Source organism: Sparus aurata, chromosome 4 (genome assembly GCF_900880675.1).
Source record: "Sparus aurata chromosome 4, fSpaAur1.1, whole genome shotgun sequence".
In the NCBI taxonomy this organism is placed as follows: Eukaryota; Metazoa; Chordata; class Actinopteri; order Spariformes; family Sparidae; genus Sparus; species Sparus aurata.
The window spans coordinates 31495767-31512292 of NC_044190.1; the positions used below are offsets into that span (position 1 = coordinate 31495767).

A 16526-nucleotide genomic window follows, 5' to 3' on the forward strand; every position below is an offset into this window, starting at 1 on the left:
GTAACATCACTGATTGTAGACATACTGGAGTATTACTCCATATGTGATAAAAACAAGTGTAAAGCCTTATGTGGTAATGTAGGCTCCTGGTTTTTAATGTGTGGAATAAAAAAGTAGATACCTCTGGGTCTGCTGTATCTGTTTTGATCATTTGTTCATATTGAGTCCATCAGTGTTTTAGGAGTGCAGTGCATTTTCAGAAGCTGATGCCAGCATTACCCACAGTGCAACTTAGCCGCTGAGTGACATCACTGGAGGCATTTTATCAGATGACGTGCCACTTCAACTGGAACCAGTTAAAGACTTTATACTAGTTTTCACAATTTTCCCATCACATATGCAGTCCCAAGACCTGTAAACACATATCAAGTTGCAGAAATCGGTGGAGTTGGTTTAAAAACTAGCCACTAACAAGGAAAAAGTATGCAGTATCCAGTCACACATAATTTTCTGAAGAAATGTTGGAAGGCAGTTGAGTGAGCGGTCATTAAACTTGACTTCACCAAACTGCCGATGCGCACATTTCTCTATCACTTCTTCCATTCCATTATGTTGTGTTCAAACAGGAGACGAAGAAAGCTGTCACCTCGTGTCATTCCCCCAAATGAGAAAGCTGGACCGTTTGTGCAGTTCCTCCTGTTAATTCACCCCAAAACAGTCACTGTACCGAGCGTACAAATGATCGCTAGATAGTGACGGAGCAGAATATCCTGTTCTGTCTTTCTTTGATTTTCCCTGCCTTTCCCTCAAATGTCTGTCTGATCCGGACAGCATTTATTTAACAATCTTTAGAAAAAAGTTTTAAACCGGAATTGTATTCACAATTGACGCCCAGATCTCGGTCTTGATAAATGTTTCCTGTCGGAGCTCGCTGATCTTAAACTAAATGTCGATGCAGTTTTCATCTTTGCATGCTCGCAGTCAGGAGTTGGTTCTTGTGCGCTTAGTGTTACAATACAGCACCTCTGAAATGATTTGGAAGTAGACAAACATAAACCTCATGTTCACACAACACAGCAAAGTGTGATCACTCTGTGGTACATGTATATACAGCAGAGACACTCCAGACTACAATCCCATAATATACATACTGTACGTGTGCTTTTTTGAATCTCAAATTTCTTCTAAAGCTTGTTTTCTTTCCTCCATTATTGCTTTTCTCTCTCCGTCTTCACACCTTCCTCCCGCTATCTCTAAATCTCTCCACCTCATCTCTGTATCGACCGCTCTCGCCCGCAGCGATGGAGTTTGTGAATCATCGAAGTTGTGCAGCTAGTAGCTGACCGCGCTTCAGATCGTTGCTACGCGCAGGTTCTTTCTTCACACAGCCGCACACCGTCGCACAAACACACATCCCCCATTATCATATATATGAGAATTAAACATATTCATGATGAATTAGAGTTTCACATTAAATCAAATATATGAATAATGTATGTATATATATGCAGATATACTCTGTGCTGTGCAAGCATAGATGCAAGCACACTCTGGACACAGTGCACACACACACACACACACATACACACACACACACACACGTGCACAGGTGATTGGCTTGTTCACGTGCGCCAAATATCGGTGAACTGCTGGATCAGTGATGAAAGAGCTCTGCTAATAGAGGATAATAGAAAAATTAACCCCACGTTCCCGAGTGTTTGGAGAGGCGGCCTCTTTTCGCGCCGTCAATCCCGATCTCCATCTCGTACGCGCACGTCACTCCGCCTGTGCGTTTCCATCCCACCGCTGCTCCTTCGCTCTCGCCCTCTTTCACACATTCTTTGTCTTGTTGTCTCTCTGCTGACAGTCTGATGGAGACGCAGCTGAAAACACCGTCTGGCTGCGATCCCTTAAAACGTGCGGCGCAGACACAGGCACACGCGAACACACGCGTGTCAGGAGAGGTATATGGACTTATGCGTCGGTCTGTCAACCAGCCAGCGCTTCCGCCTGTTAGAATATGTTGTCACTCACTGCGGTCACTTTGGCTGTCTCCGTCTGTTGGCCATTCCTCTACATGCTGTATATCTTTCTCACCGTCCTTCTGTCCCTTTGCCTGTCAATTAGGTTCACGCACACACACATTCCCACGCATGCACGCACACAAACACATGCAGGCGCACACACACATCATGTCCGCTGACCTAGTGACGGAGGTAGAAGCAGGGAGACAGATTTTTTTCTGCCAGCAGCAGGAGCAGCTGAATTCTTATGAGTCACACTTCAGCACCTCATTGATCCAGTGTGTGTTTCCAGGTCGACACAGTGTTCGTTTGTGTGTGTTGGTGTGTGTGTGTGTGAGTGTGTGTGCATGCTGTTTGTCTAGATCCTTTTTTTTTTGGCCCACACACTGTAAAAGGAAGCAAACAAGTGTCTGCATGTATGTGTGCGTGCGTGTGTGTACATAGACCCCACCCATGGATGGAAAAAGGCAGTCAACACACTCGTAAAGCTCCGACTCCGCAGCATTATAAACCCATATCTCCCTGCTAACGCGTAGTTTATGCATTTTGCATGAGCATAGTTTCTCTTTCGTGCGATATTTCACATAATTATGCATATTCCGTTTGAGCAGCGTGTAAATGTTTATACTGATGATCGTCAGCGTAAGATGGTGTTAAAAGCGCACTGTACATTTTAACATGTAACTGCAAACCGTGTGAAACACACATGTTATGATAATGTGTGTTTCTATGTAATCAATTTTGGTGCCAGATGAGCAAATGTTGTATATGAATTAGAATTAGCTCCGCCTCCATCAACAGTGGAACGCTACTCACATATTAGTAGATCAACATAAGGAATCTGGTAATCATTTCAGGGGTCAAAGGAATATTTTGAAAACAAAATACTTTCGGGACTTGAAGTATGTTTTGCTGATAATATTTCTGCACATAACATAACAGGATTTTTAATGCAGGACTGGTAATGGAGTAGTTTCACATTGTTGTATCAGCGCTTTTACTTAAAGGAGACCTATTATGCGCTTTTTCCTTTGCTTCGGTGGGTTATATAGGTTCTCTTGCATGTAAAAGGTCTTGAAAGTTAAAAATGTCAAAGTCTGCACCAATGGAAGCTGATGCCTTTTGAGCATTAACCCTCTGAGGTCAAAATCACGTGACCAATTTAAGATGGCATAGCAGCGAGACAGAGCCTCAGTGAGTCTCGGTTCCGACTTGTGTGTTGGAGCGGCCTTCAAACTATATACCAGTTTTTAAATTGTGTTGATAGGCCAAGTAAAACTGGACTTATGATAAATAATGTATGCCACGTTTTTTTGCTTACATTGCCTTCACGTTTGCTGCACATTTGGTGCAGGAAGAGACGGTAAAAACGGGCTTCTCTCACGAAAGTGTCCGCAAGCAAGAAGTATTTGCAAGCCAAAAAACCTGTGACACCCCCTTTCCTATTGGTGGAAAAAGGCACCACACCAACCAATCACAAAATTATATGGCAAACCATGTGATTTGGTTGCTGAGGAACAGGGGGAAGTTTGGGGAGGGACGGCGGCGAAAGAGTGACAGCGACAGTGACGGTGATAGAGATGGCGAGTTTTGAGAGTTTGTGACATTTAGCCTGTTTGGAGTGTATAGTTAGTGTGTTATGTAGTGTTTAACGTTTTTTTTGTTTGTCGGTCCATTGTGTTAATACAGTATGTCAAAATGGGGGGGTGCTGTCAGCACAGCAGGGCCAGTTCTTCCAATTGGAGTAGGGAAGGGGGTTCCGGGGGGTTATGTTTGTTAAGAAGCCTGATAGCAGAAGGGGTTTTTTTCAATACAGGGGCAGCATATCTTCTACCAGAGGGCAGGATCTGAAAGCAGGTGCTGAGGTTATGAGAGAGTCCCTGGCGATCTCACTTGCTTTCTTCACCTTCCTCTGGTCATAGAGCTGCTGGAGGGTTGGGCCTTGTTGCTCTCTGAGAGCCCCTCATACCAAGCCAAAAAAGAAAAAGTTGATGAGGCTCTCTATGTGGCAGATGTAAAAGCTGAGGAGGATGGGAGGGGCTACGTCCAGATGCCTCAGCCTCCGTAGGAGGTAGTTCCGCTACTGGCACTTTTTGAAGATGGTTTGTGTGACAGTCTCTTGAAACAAAAGGTCACGTTTCAATAAAATGGGCAGTATCCTCTTACGCAACACTCTGCTGCATCCTTAGTTATGTCTCTTCTCTCTGAATCTCATCAAATGATATTTGAAAAACCACAAGTTCCAAATTCAAAAGTAAACGGGAATCCTATTTGCAAATGTCAGGCCTTTAATTTCCTCTAATATATTTGGGCTCAGAGCTGCATTGCAAATCAAGAGCTTGATAGGAAAAGGAAAACAGTAGATGAGAGAAGTTTGGGAACAATGAATGTGAATTAGAGAAGAGTATACTATTATGTTAGGAAGGAAAATGTGGTTGATATTTAGAAAAAAAAAAAAAAAACATAATTTCACCGGCATTGTGCAAGAACGTTTCATAACTGAAAAAAAGAGGGTAAAAAAATTGGAGCAACTGAACTGGAAACAGCCGGGCTATCACTGAAAAAAGAAAGATTTAACAGCCATTAGTGGCGCGGGGCCTGGTGAGGAGGGAAGGATTTGATTCCGAGTGTGTTGCTAAGCACAACCATGCATGGATCGGGCTCTGGATGCCATGTGGGGCTCACACGATAATTGGAGTCGTATCAAATTCTTTGCAGCCTGAGCGGGAGTCACCATGGTCTCGTCAATAGAAATGATCATCTCAGTGCAGCCGAGTTTGAGTTTGTGGTGGTGGGTAGACAGCCAATGGGGATAGCACAAATCAACTTGAGTGTCAGAGGACAGGAGGAAAAGCTGAATTCACCGTGGCTGATGTCAGGACATATTAGTGATATTCAAAGCTATGGAATTCCACCGTGCCTCTGTGACTTACCAAACTGATACTCTTTGGATCGGATGAGCCGAGTAGAAACAGGACAGCAAGCAGACACATTTGAAACAAACATTTAAACTTTTTTCCCCTCGCTTTTGCATAATTATCCCACAAAATTGCAATGGAAAAATGTGTACTTTGCGATGACTGACATTAAAATGAATTTTCAGTGCAATAAATCAATCACGAAATGAAGTCACACATACAGGTGCTGCGTATTGTTCTAAATTCATGTTGCATAAAATCCGCACAAACTTGTTACACTGATTGCTCACCGTGTGAGGGCTCTGTGCTGTCGACACTTACCACACACACACACACACACACACACACACAAGCACACGTACACGCACAATCAGACATGACGCGCACACACACACACACACACACACACAGACACTTGTGCTGCATGCATTACCTGATAATGGCATGCTGTGGGTGTACTAAGGTGTTATGGTGGAGTGGCTGACCTAATGCATTAGATTGAGCTCACTGTCAGGTCTTTAAGTAGCTGGGATCAGAGGCAGATACACAGCTAATGGATCCTTCTCTCCGTGGGTGGAATAACACAGCAATAGCTGTATTAAAAGTGGTGCTAGCAAAAAGAAAAAAAAAAAAAAACACCCCTGACTTACATTTAAAAAAAATGAGGAGACAATTGGACCGGATCACATCTTATTTCATCCATTTTTATTTCCATTTTCACGCACTGCCAATTCAATTTATTTAATACTGTTTGGGAATCAAACTTTTGTAAGTAAAGGTAGAGATATCATAAATGACTGACTCTCGGGGGGAGACGTGCAAACACAGAGGGGAATAAAAGAGGACTCAGAGGATCAGTTTGTATACTGCAGTGCTCTTTACTGTCGGTCTGAGCACAAACATAATCATTTTGTACCCATTTGCTTTAAAGTTTGCATTTTATTGATGTCTATGAGGTCGTTTCTCATGTGAGTTTATGTCCAGTACATTTATTTGTGCCCATATGAATGGCCTCTTGCATTTACCCATGTGTCCATTCCAATACTCACTACCAGCCTGTGAATTGTTTTGGTTAAAAGACGGGACTGAAAATATAAATGCAGTCCAAGAAGGGTAAAATCGAAGTCCTGGCCTGGTTGACTGGCTATATGCCCATCGCTGGCTGAATGCCCGTTGCCAATTCCGCTGATGTTAAATGGAAATGTGAGGAATCACGCACTCATATAAAAGAAAAAAATCAAATTATATGATGATTCTGGGATTAGTAGGGTGTCTAGGAATCTAAGAAACTGTAATGTAGGTGACTACAGTATATGAGAAATGGTAAATCATCATGCCACCCCTGCATGAGTCAGTTCGCCACCCCATTCCAAAAAATCTGCACCTGACCCTGGCGTGTGTAGATAAAATTGTTGCTTCGTCAACACAAAGCTTAAGCTGCCGATTGTTTGCCAGGAAAAGTACGAGTGGATCTTTAACCCAGAGTTAGACTCCGTTTGCCTGCCTGCGTAAAATTGCAGAGAGTATTACCAGTGTAGGAGCGGTTCATATTGCAGTCAAAACCCTCCAGATGGGAGATGAGCCGGAGCTTTGCGTCGTTACCTGGGGGAATTTGCCCTCACACGGTTGACTTTTGATCGGCAAACATTTTGATATTTTGGCATATCAGCATAAGTAGGCTGGGTTAAGGATGCTATTATGAAAGTATGGGAGGAAAAAGGGGGAAAATAGATGGAAGGTGTGCCTGACAGTACTGAGATTCTCACTTTCTTCTGCCTCTCAGTCAGATCTGCCGTTTTCTGACAGTCGTCTTTTTTACAAACTTGCGTGTTCTTGTGTTGGCGACAACCAGGTGCACTTACGTGTTTGTCCTAGATAAAAGCATAAGTAGGCCTACATTAAGAGAGGTTGCACCACTACTGTGCATTTACACAAGAGATGTTACTCCAGAGAACGAATGATTGACAGTAGACAGGAGGCAGGTTGTCTAGGTAATCGATCACCTGATGGCGTTGCTCACTCAGACAGATCAAAGAAATAAAGGCCCTGTTATTATTATTATTATGTTATTATACCTGGGTGGCCCTCCCAAGTAAAGTCTATGTGTGGGAAACACTGATATTTGTGAGTTTACATCTTAATATTCCCTGTTCGTGTGCTTGTGTGTGTTCACCTGTACCAATCCAGAACAAGCAGGGCCTGTTTTCAAAGCAGATAGACCTCAAGGGTAAGGAGCCAGAGAAGGGTGTGCTGATGTCCTACACCATCTCAGACCTGAGAATCCCTTTGTCCTACGAGGTCCGACTGGTCCCCATCACCACCTACAGCACTGGGGACTACATCAGTCGCATCATACAGTACTCAGAGCGTGAGTCTAACTTTAAACATGCATAATTTTCTCAAGAAATCACCTTTCATATCCATGGACTGACATACTTTATGTGTGCATATCTGATTGTTAATTGCTATTATTTTCTTACAGCCTACACCTATCCACGTTCTTCAGGTAAGACTATCCTCTTAACCACCATCTTCTGCTCTTGTGCTTCTGTTTGTGTTTGTGAGCTGACTGATGGCGGGCGTTGAAGTTAGGAAGGCACGTTGAACTTCAGCGCAAGCTAATTTATCTTGTGTGCTGTAAACAATGCCGGCATAAGTTTTCCAAGACAAAGTTTGCCATGACCCATCCTTGACCTTAAATAAATCTTATCACTGGGGAGGAGAACAGCTGAACACTACGACGTGAGAAAGCAACCAGTGGCATTTGTCATCAAAGAGTGCTGATTATTTGAGGATATCAGACAGGTTGATGCTGTAATCGGCATAATATGACGTATTTGAAAAGTGATAGATGAAACTTTATTAAAACTATATGTTACACATCGCCTTTAATATGTACCCCCCCAGTCTTGCACTTGCTCACGCTCCCCCCCGCCTCTCATCCTCTCCCTCTCTCTTTCTCAGTCAATTGCATCTTGTCTATTTTCTTCATTAAGAGATACGCAGCATTTTTCTGGCAGGAGTGGCAGTTGGCTCCGCCAGGGTGAGGCAATTAAAACAACAGCAGATTGGAACAGACTGCGAGAACAACAGTGCAAATTGAAAGGAGCGCATGTAGTGGAGCAGGGTGTGAATAGTAATAGATTAGCTTCCTGAAAAGAACGAAGCACACACACTCACACACACAAGCTATCCTCATGGGGAGCGCGAGCCATATGCATCTGCAGCGGACTGTGCGAGTGTCCGGGAAGCCTTCACTGAATCTGTCAGCTTGGATGGTTTTCGATAGCGGCTGCTTCGCCCGCTTTCGATTTTCATTTGTTTGGCAAGTCTCTGATAGTGGTAAAGCCCTCCAGATGGGCTAATGAAGGTGACAATGCCATAGAGAGAAGCCCGTCTATCTGTCTTAACAAGAGACATCAGCAATCAAGGATGCTGACATTCCCCCAGAGGTCTTTCTTTGATGCTTTCTTTCTCCTTCCTGTCGTATGTGATAATGTGAAAAATCCCAAATCTGACTTCAAAACATAAGAATTGGAGGACATACAAAGAATCCCAAACATCCTAGAATATTACTTGTCATGTGGATGCATCCGATCATTGCTTCCACAAAGCTTTGTTGTGATGATAATTTGAGTGTCAACAGCGGGTTGAAAACAGTCAAATGGAAGCAGGTAGACCTTGGCATGTAAATTCAAGAGGTTTATTCAGGAAAAATGGTCTCCACGAGAATCTGTGTACTGACATTCTCAGACTGGATGTGTTCACTATCGCGGGGTTTTGCACGGATCCTTCTAAATAAGAGTTGACCTTTGAGATACTTTCCATCCTGACCAGTGAATCTAAGATCAGACTTTCCCTGTTTAGAGAAGTTACAGCTTTCTTCATTCAAACCTTTTTTTAATCCTGATTTTTGGGTTTTCCATCTTTATTAGCAGCAAAAGCAACATTTTTTCTTAAGATTTTGCAAAAATGGACCCAAAGGCAAAACACTCAGGCAGGCTGATAACCGGACAAAAGGCAAGCTTTAATGCAACCGTAAAGTCCAAAATGCAAAATCTAAGACAGAAGGTGGGCAGAAAAAGGCTGGCAACAAAACAGACAAGGAACGCAGGGATGTGGGATGAAGACAGACAAGTTAAGGGAAAACATGGGCTTAAATGCTTAGGGTGCGATTTACTAATATAACACAGGTGAGCAGAAAAAAAATGGAGGAGAAAGCAGACAAAGACAGGAAGTGGAAAGTAAAGCATGACACATGAGGATAAACTGCTACTGTACATTCTTGAAATTTGACTGTTTGAAACACTCCTCGAAAAAAAGAAGATCAACTGTTCTTCCTCTGACATGTTTATTTCCACAATATCTCTGGGGTTTTTTTCTTTGTTCCGTCAGAAATGCTGTCAAACAGTCAAACTTATTTATTTTATTTTTTTTCACACTTTACACTCGACGCGGCCTGACCTCGTCATGACTACCTTTAACATTTGCTGCGTGTGGGAGTCGAACATCAAGAATATGCTAAATATGTGAAATCCACTTCGAGTTAACATTATATTCCCCTCCGCCTACATCGTGCCTATCACTTCTGTCTGTAATTGCCTGGCTGTCTGATCTTCACATTTGAAGTGCATACCGCAGAGGTTATTACACGCCTGCATTGTCGCCGTTCATTTCCTGGTAAAAGTGGGTGAAAAGAAAGAAACGGCAGGTTATGTCACTTTTAGTCTGTGCTGTCAAAAAGTCTGACGCGTCACTGATCTGCTGTGTCTTTTCTCCACACCAGACCATGTGTGTGGTTTCGAGGATGAGCGCATTTGTGGTTTCTCTCAAGACCGGAGTGATGTCTTCGACTGGACGAGGCAGAATCACCTGACGCAGAATCCCAAGCGATCTGCCAATACCGGCCCGGAAACCGACCGCAGTGGAACCAAGGAGGGTGAGGAAACAAGGGCTTCACTTCTGTGATTATCAGTCATGGCGGTGCATTGACAGAAACTTATCAGAAAATGAAAACAAAACAGAAATGGATAAATCAAACTTGTGTTCCAGACTCTGGGTGATAGAGTGTCGTCTTGTTGCTTTCAGGTTACTACATGTACATCGAAGCGTCGCGGCCGCGTGTGCCCGGGGACAGGGCTCGTCTGCTTTCTCCACTTTACAATGTGACTTCAGTCAGAGGCCCCAAGGGCTCTGGCAGAGTCCCATACTGTGTCTCCTTCTACTACCACATGAAGGGCAAACACATCGGTGAGTAGCACGGCGGAGAATGATGCTCATAAACATACAGAGACGTCTTCTACAACATTAGAGCATCCATAGAGCACAATGACATGCTATACAGGAGAGAGTATGGTCACACTCATATCGCTCAGCTTCTGTCAAAGGCTGAACTCTGTGCTTGACCCTCGCTTGTAGAGCTTGTCAGACACGACATCATAGGTGTGTGTGTGTGTGTGTGTGTGTGTGTGAGTGAGAGAGAGAGAGAGAGAGAAAGAGAAAGTGAGGGAGAAGAGTGGGTCAGAGTGTTACCAAAGTTCTGTTTGTATATGTTCCTGCTCCTGTGTGTGTGTGTGTGTGTGTGTGTGTGTGTATGTGCGTGCGTTTGTGTGTTTGGAGGTGGCTGAAGGGGGCAGTGGGTGTGTGATTTATGGCAGTGGCAAGTCACAATCAGTCATTTGGGCAAGCTGTTCATCATAATATGCTCTGTCACACAGCTAGAATGCATACATCTTGTAGCCTGCACAACTGCACACAGACACGCACACTCACACTCACACACACACACACACACACACACACACAAACACACACACACACACACACACACACACACACACACATGCATCCTGTACAATCCTGTACAGGCATGTATTCCCCCAAAAAACACCACGTAAAACTGGTAAAAACACATGAAGGCACACCCACTTTTGTTCAAACACAGACACACACATACACAACCAAACACGCAAGCCCAAACACACACTCATACACAAGTTGATTTATGTGTCCTTAGCCCAAGCATACAGGTTTCACTGTAACATTTGTCACATTCTGACCCGCCCTGCCTCCTAAGAATATTGCAGTGTATGTAAGGGCACAATGTTTTGTGTGTGTGTGCACATGTGCGTATGGATGGGATCATGCAATACATATGTGTATTTACCTGTATGGGTGAGAGAAAAGGCATTAGCAATGGTTTGTTGGTTGGTCTGTAGCTCAGTGGATCGATTCCGATCACATTTTTGTACCTCACAGAACTCAAGCCATTACGAGGTTGACATTTTTGGTTAAGAGTCAGATAGCTTGACTGCTGTTGGATTCATCTTCATGAACTCTGCAACATATACATAGAAGGTATATCTGAACCACATGAGTGACACTGACTTCACTCTGAGGTCACGATGCTGTGGTATACAGTATCTCAACATATAAGATCTGCATGACAGATGGGCACACAATTTAGATGTCCATAGTGTACAGACAGTCTGTCCTGCTGACTTTGGTGATCCTCTGGTGCCACCATGAGAATGACTTTCAATTTCTTCATCTGAATATCTTAACAGCAACTGATCGATTGCTGCTCAATTTGGTTCAGACCTTTGATAACCTCACTTTTCATATAGTGCACAGCTGCCAAATGTGAGGCCTGTGGTCCACTTGCTCAGTTCTGCCTGCCAGATATTTGAAGGAAAAAGGAAAGAAAACAGAAATAAATGAGTAAAAAATAAATGTTATAATGTTTATGCTGTGAGGTAAAAAAAAAAAATGCTCTTTAAATATTTAGAATTTTGAATTAATAATTCATTAATTTTTTCAGCCAATTGAGGTAATTTGGGATCCTAGTAACATTTTGCATCGTAACAAACATCAAATAAGGTGATGCGTTCGGCCCCGAGCCCGCCAATAAGTTTCAGTATTGGCCCTTCAAGGGAAAGAGCATCGCTGATCTGGCGTCTTCGGCTGGTCAAGATGTTTGTGTCATGCAGTAGTTCAGTTCATGAGAAAATACCTGGAGCACTCAACTACATTCCCATCAGCTTTAGACAGACTTTGTTAATTAGCAAATGTTTGCATGCTAACACAGTAAACAAAACCCTTAAAAAATGGTAAACATGCCCCCTGCACATCAACATGCTTGAATTACTAAGCTTTTTCGCTGATGTAGCCAAAAGCTACCTACCCTCCTTCACATTTACTCACTGTTGACCACAGCTCTGATTAGTGTGTGACGTGCCTGGTCAGAAATAAATCAAACACGTTGAAAAGTTGAGTGTAACCATCTCTTCCACAGGCAGGGGGTGAGACTACTGACACAGGTATGAACCCTTTGAAAAAGCAGCTGCACAAGCACAAAGAACCATGAACGCACACAAAAGCACTCGGATGTCTAATGATTAATTTCTTGAATCTTTTTTTCTATTCCTGGAACTAAAAGATGGGAAAACAATTGAAAGGTCGTTTCAGCTGAGACCTTTTGTCCACAATAAAACGTGAACAATTTTAACATAAATGGCTAAATCTCTTCAGAGGAGCTGACCCATTTGATCTGGCTGACATCGTTGTTCTGCTAAGCTTAAATTTCCCCGTGGTTCCGTGGTTGTACAGTCAGGGAAGCTGTGTGGGAAAAACAGCCTGTAAGTCTAGACGGAGGCCTGAAATGAGAAAAACAAAGATAAATTTCCATATTCAACTGGCATGGTGTGGATGTTCTCCCAGATAAGCCAGAAGGACACCGCCTGCCAAGCAAAAGACAGCAGGCTATCAAAGTGATCCCCTAAAAACTGGGAGGCTCGCTAACAAAAAAATCAGAGAGGCGCTTTACCAAACTAGACCCATGGCTGGGTGGATGAATGTGTTTTTCCTTCTCCTCACCGCTCTCTCACAGTTGTCTCCGTGAATCACTTCATGAGCAGACTTCTGTGGGTGCTAAAGCACTTACTCGAACGCTTTTATCGTGCACTGTTGCTCAGAGGGTCTCGTAGCACTGAGACAAGACAATGCCGCATCAGTCGCACGGCGCTTGCTCACAATTAGTCCGTTCTGTTAGCGGTTACGCCCCAGCCTCTGCTACAAGCCCTCCCTCAATTGACTCTGTTGTTTCTCCCAGTCTGTTCCAATCTGTTGTCACTTTAATTGCCTTACCTTGGCAGATCTCACACTCCTGCCGGGGAAGACACGGTGTGACTCTTAATGACAAAAAGAGACAAGATGTGGGGTCAGCGAGAGGAGAGATGAGTTGAGATGAGAGGAGCGAGGGGAAAGTGAGGATCGGCGAAGCCTCCGGGGGGAGGGGGGGGATAAAGAAAAAGAGGGCTAATGAAGACGGTAGGAAAAAAAGAGACGGGCCGAGAAAAAATGAAGTGCGATAAGAAAAGAAGCGCAAGAAAGAATGAATATGAGGACGCATGAAAAGGAGGGCTGGGACAGAGAGCTGCAGGAGAGGCCATCAGCTCGGTAATGGTCACAGGTAGCGAGATAGTGCTTAATGCTGAAGTACTGAAACAAGTTTTAATGTACTCCACTGTATAGCGTTAAAGTACAGTAAAGTGTTAAAAGGGCTGTATATGTTTGAAAGCCTTTTTTCCGGTACTTTGACACGAAGCAATTTTTAGAAACGCTGTTGAAATGTTGCACCTTATTTCCAACCCACATATACATGTTGGCAGTGTTATAAACCAAGAGCGTTATGCGAATATGAAACAGATGAGAGGATTCTTTTAAGGACAAGAAAAAAGATCTCTGACTGGTTCGGACTCGAGGTGTGAAATGGGCCGACGCTGCAAATAAAGAGCTTCCCAGTGCGATGTGTTTTTTGTGGTTCACCTTAATGTGTTTCTCTTTGGGCTTTGCTGGCAGCAACAATAAACCACATTTAATTAGTTTTGCTTGGCATCGGGTAGTATTTTAGACGGGCTCAGGTTTGCGAGTGAGTGCCTACTGGCAAGCTCACTTGGAATCACCGGATTATTTTCACTTCAGAGTGATGGAAAACAAATTAGAGCTTGAGTTTATTTTATATATTATACCTGTACATATTGTTTTGGATTACGCTTGTGTTAAGTAGGGCTTTTTAATTAGCTTGCCGTGTGAATTTTTACAGTTCTTTGTGTTAGCCGAATGCATTGTCCATGTCACATGCTGTCGCAAGTGTTACATTGCTATCAGGTCTTTTCTGTCTCTTTCTAGACGCTACTTGCTGTTAAAGAAGTGTCTCCCTCCAACGTTTTAGCTTTACATTCTCGTTTTCAGGAAAACATTTGCTTTGGATTTAGCTAAATCCAGACTCGTCCTTTGTCTCAGTGCTCCTGAATTGATTGTTTACTCAGAACTTTAAATGAAATGCTCTGGCTTGCTGCCTTGGTGGCGGAAGCCAGACCACGGGCTGCAAATCTCCGTCTCGTGTGCTCGGTTTAACATGTTCGGGTGCAGATGAGGGACAGAGACAGATCTGATCGATCCTTGCTCATCCGTTATTATCAACAGAACACACACACACACACACACACACACACACACACACACACACACACACACACAGATGATGTCCAGTATGGCAGTGTGTGTGTGTGTGTGTGTGGTTCTGTCTCTGTGTGTGGCTGTGTATCTCCGCCGTCCTCCTCGCTCATGATTCTACGGACAAGTAGCCCTGATAGAGCTGCTCCTTCTCCTCTGCCTCTCTGACACTCTTACCAACACACTCTGCTTTACCCCCAGTTCAATCAATGGACTGCTTATCAGAGTCCTCTCCCCACTGTTGGCTGTGTGTGTGTGTGTGTGTGTGTGTGTAGGTGGTGATGGTGAGGGTGCAAATAGATTGGAGGAGAGAGAGAATGGGAGGTGAGTGATGGAGGAGACAAGGAGGCTCAGATATGTGGGGGTAGAATGAGAGAGTGGGAGAGTGGGCTACACCAGCCAATGTCTCTCTCCATTATACAGTATAACTATATCACAGTGCCGCCCATGTCCTTTCAAATTGGAGGTGATGAACAGTTGCATGTGACTCTCTGATAGGGCTATTCCAGCTTCAATATCAGTGCATGATTTTTTTCCCCGGGAGCATTCTGCCGTTTGGACCTGGATATGACATAAAACAGTAGATACAAAACTGTCCTGCTGTTAAAACAATGGGTTTGACATTTTCGGGGGAAATGCACTCATTTGGTTTTCTTGCCGAGAAGTCGGATGTAAAATCAATACACCTCCTGTTCAATATGAAGCAGGTAGTCCGCTAGCTTAGCTTAGCATAAGGGCTCAAAAAAGGGGTAAACAGCTCACCTGGGTTCATCCCGAAATACCAAAATCTGCACCTCTAATTAGTGTGATATATCCAGGTGGTTTCCAATCAGTTGAAGTGAGACATATCTAAATCACTGGTCGTAAAAAAAAGTCTGGCGAAAATATTCCCTTTAAATATGCTATAATTACATTTCTACATATCCTTGAAAATGAGTCTTCCTTTATTTGATTGCGTGAGCTTTAGGCACGCCTAGATGCTGAACAACCGTAACATTTGTTTCACTGTCGCTTCACATTGATTTAACACACGCTTGGATTGAATGATGTAGCAAGCCTTCCTAACCAACATACGGTTCTTCAGTAACTTAGTTTACAGACGTAGCTCTGTTACCAAAGTAACTGCCATATACGTTACATACACAACATAACTTGGCTGGGTTAGTAGGGTTTAAAGAAGTTACCCTGCAGTCTGACGTATAAAAATGCTCTGCTTGTTTAACCGAACTGTCGATCCGTATACAGACTTTCACTCTACTACTTCCGCTGACTTCCTCCTTTGCAGCTGTAGCTGTTACCACAGCTGCTAGAGGTTGCCATCTAGTGAGCAAAAGTAATTATGGATGGTAATAAGACTGATCTGATAACAAGATGTTTTCCATTCCTCCACACTTCCTATGAAATGGACAAATATGTTTGGGATCTTGTCATCTTTCTCTCATCCAAGAAATAAATAAGCATGTTTCCCCAAATATTGATCTATTGCAAAAACTAAAAAGTGGCCTGAAATCAGTTGGTTTTCACAAATCTGACAGATTTAGCTTCCGGCACATCTTTGAGTTGATACACCCTCAACATGTTATTTAACCTCGCTGTTTGCCCCACTGAGCAGTTCGTTTCCCCTAGTCGCACCTCTCTTGTGACAGAGTGGGAAGTTAATTACCGCCAGCCTGCTCTGCTGTTTAATTCAAGGTTTGAAGAGCATTAGCCCAAAGACACACACGCACACACACACACACACACACACACACAAGGGAATGACAAACATTTGTGCGCACACACAAACATATATCAACATGCAAACTCACAATTAAAAGTGCATGCGTGTGCACACACAGGTATACAGTACGTGACACGCAGATAACTGTGCCCCCTGCCTGCATATGTGTTTAAGAGACTGGTGGATGGTTAATGTTCCAATTAGGAGCTGGCTGGGGATCGTTAAGAAGATGAATGATTCTCTCACACCTTAGAGACCTGCGAGAGGGAGAGAGAGAGAGACTGTTTGGACCACTTCCTTATGGCTCCAGTGGTGTCACTCTCTCAAGCTGGTTTTTTTCAGGGATTCAGGACAATCGATTTCCGTGGCAACATGTTTTTTAGTGTTTTAAACTGAAGATCACGTGGC

General features: G+C 43.5%; 1 protein-coding gene across 2 annotated transcripts in view; it reads left to right on the top strand.

Moving 5' to 3' along the window:
- The window catches only part of mdga1 (MAM domain containing glycosylphosphatidylinositol anchor 1), a 188518-nt gene that overhangs the window by 143752 nt on the left and 28240 nt on the right, over nt 1-16526 (top strand). For both annotated transcript variants that reach the window (XM_030414726.1, XM_030414727.1), the window contains exons 12-15: nt 7070-7250; nt 7365-7388; nt 9669-9821; nt 9971-10132. In XM_030414726.1, the coding sequence (XP_030270586.1) occupies nt 7070-7250; nt 7365-7388; nt 9669-9821; nt 9971-10132 (520 nt within the window). The remainder of the gene's footprint in view (nt 1-7069; nt 7251-7364; nt 7389-9668; nt 9822-9970; nt 10133-16526) is intronic.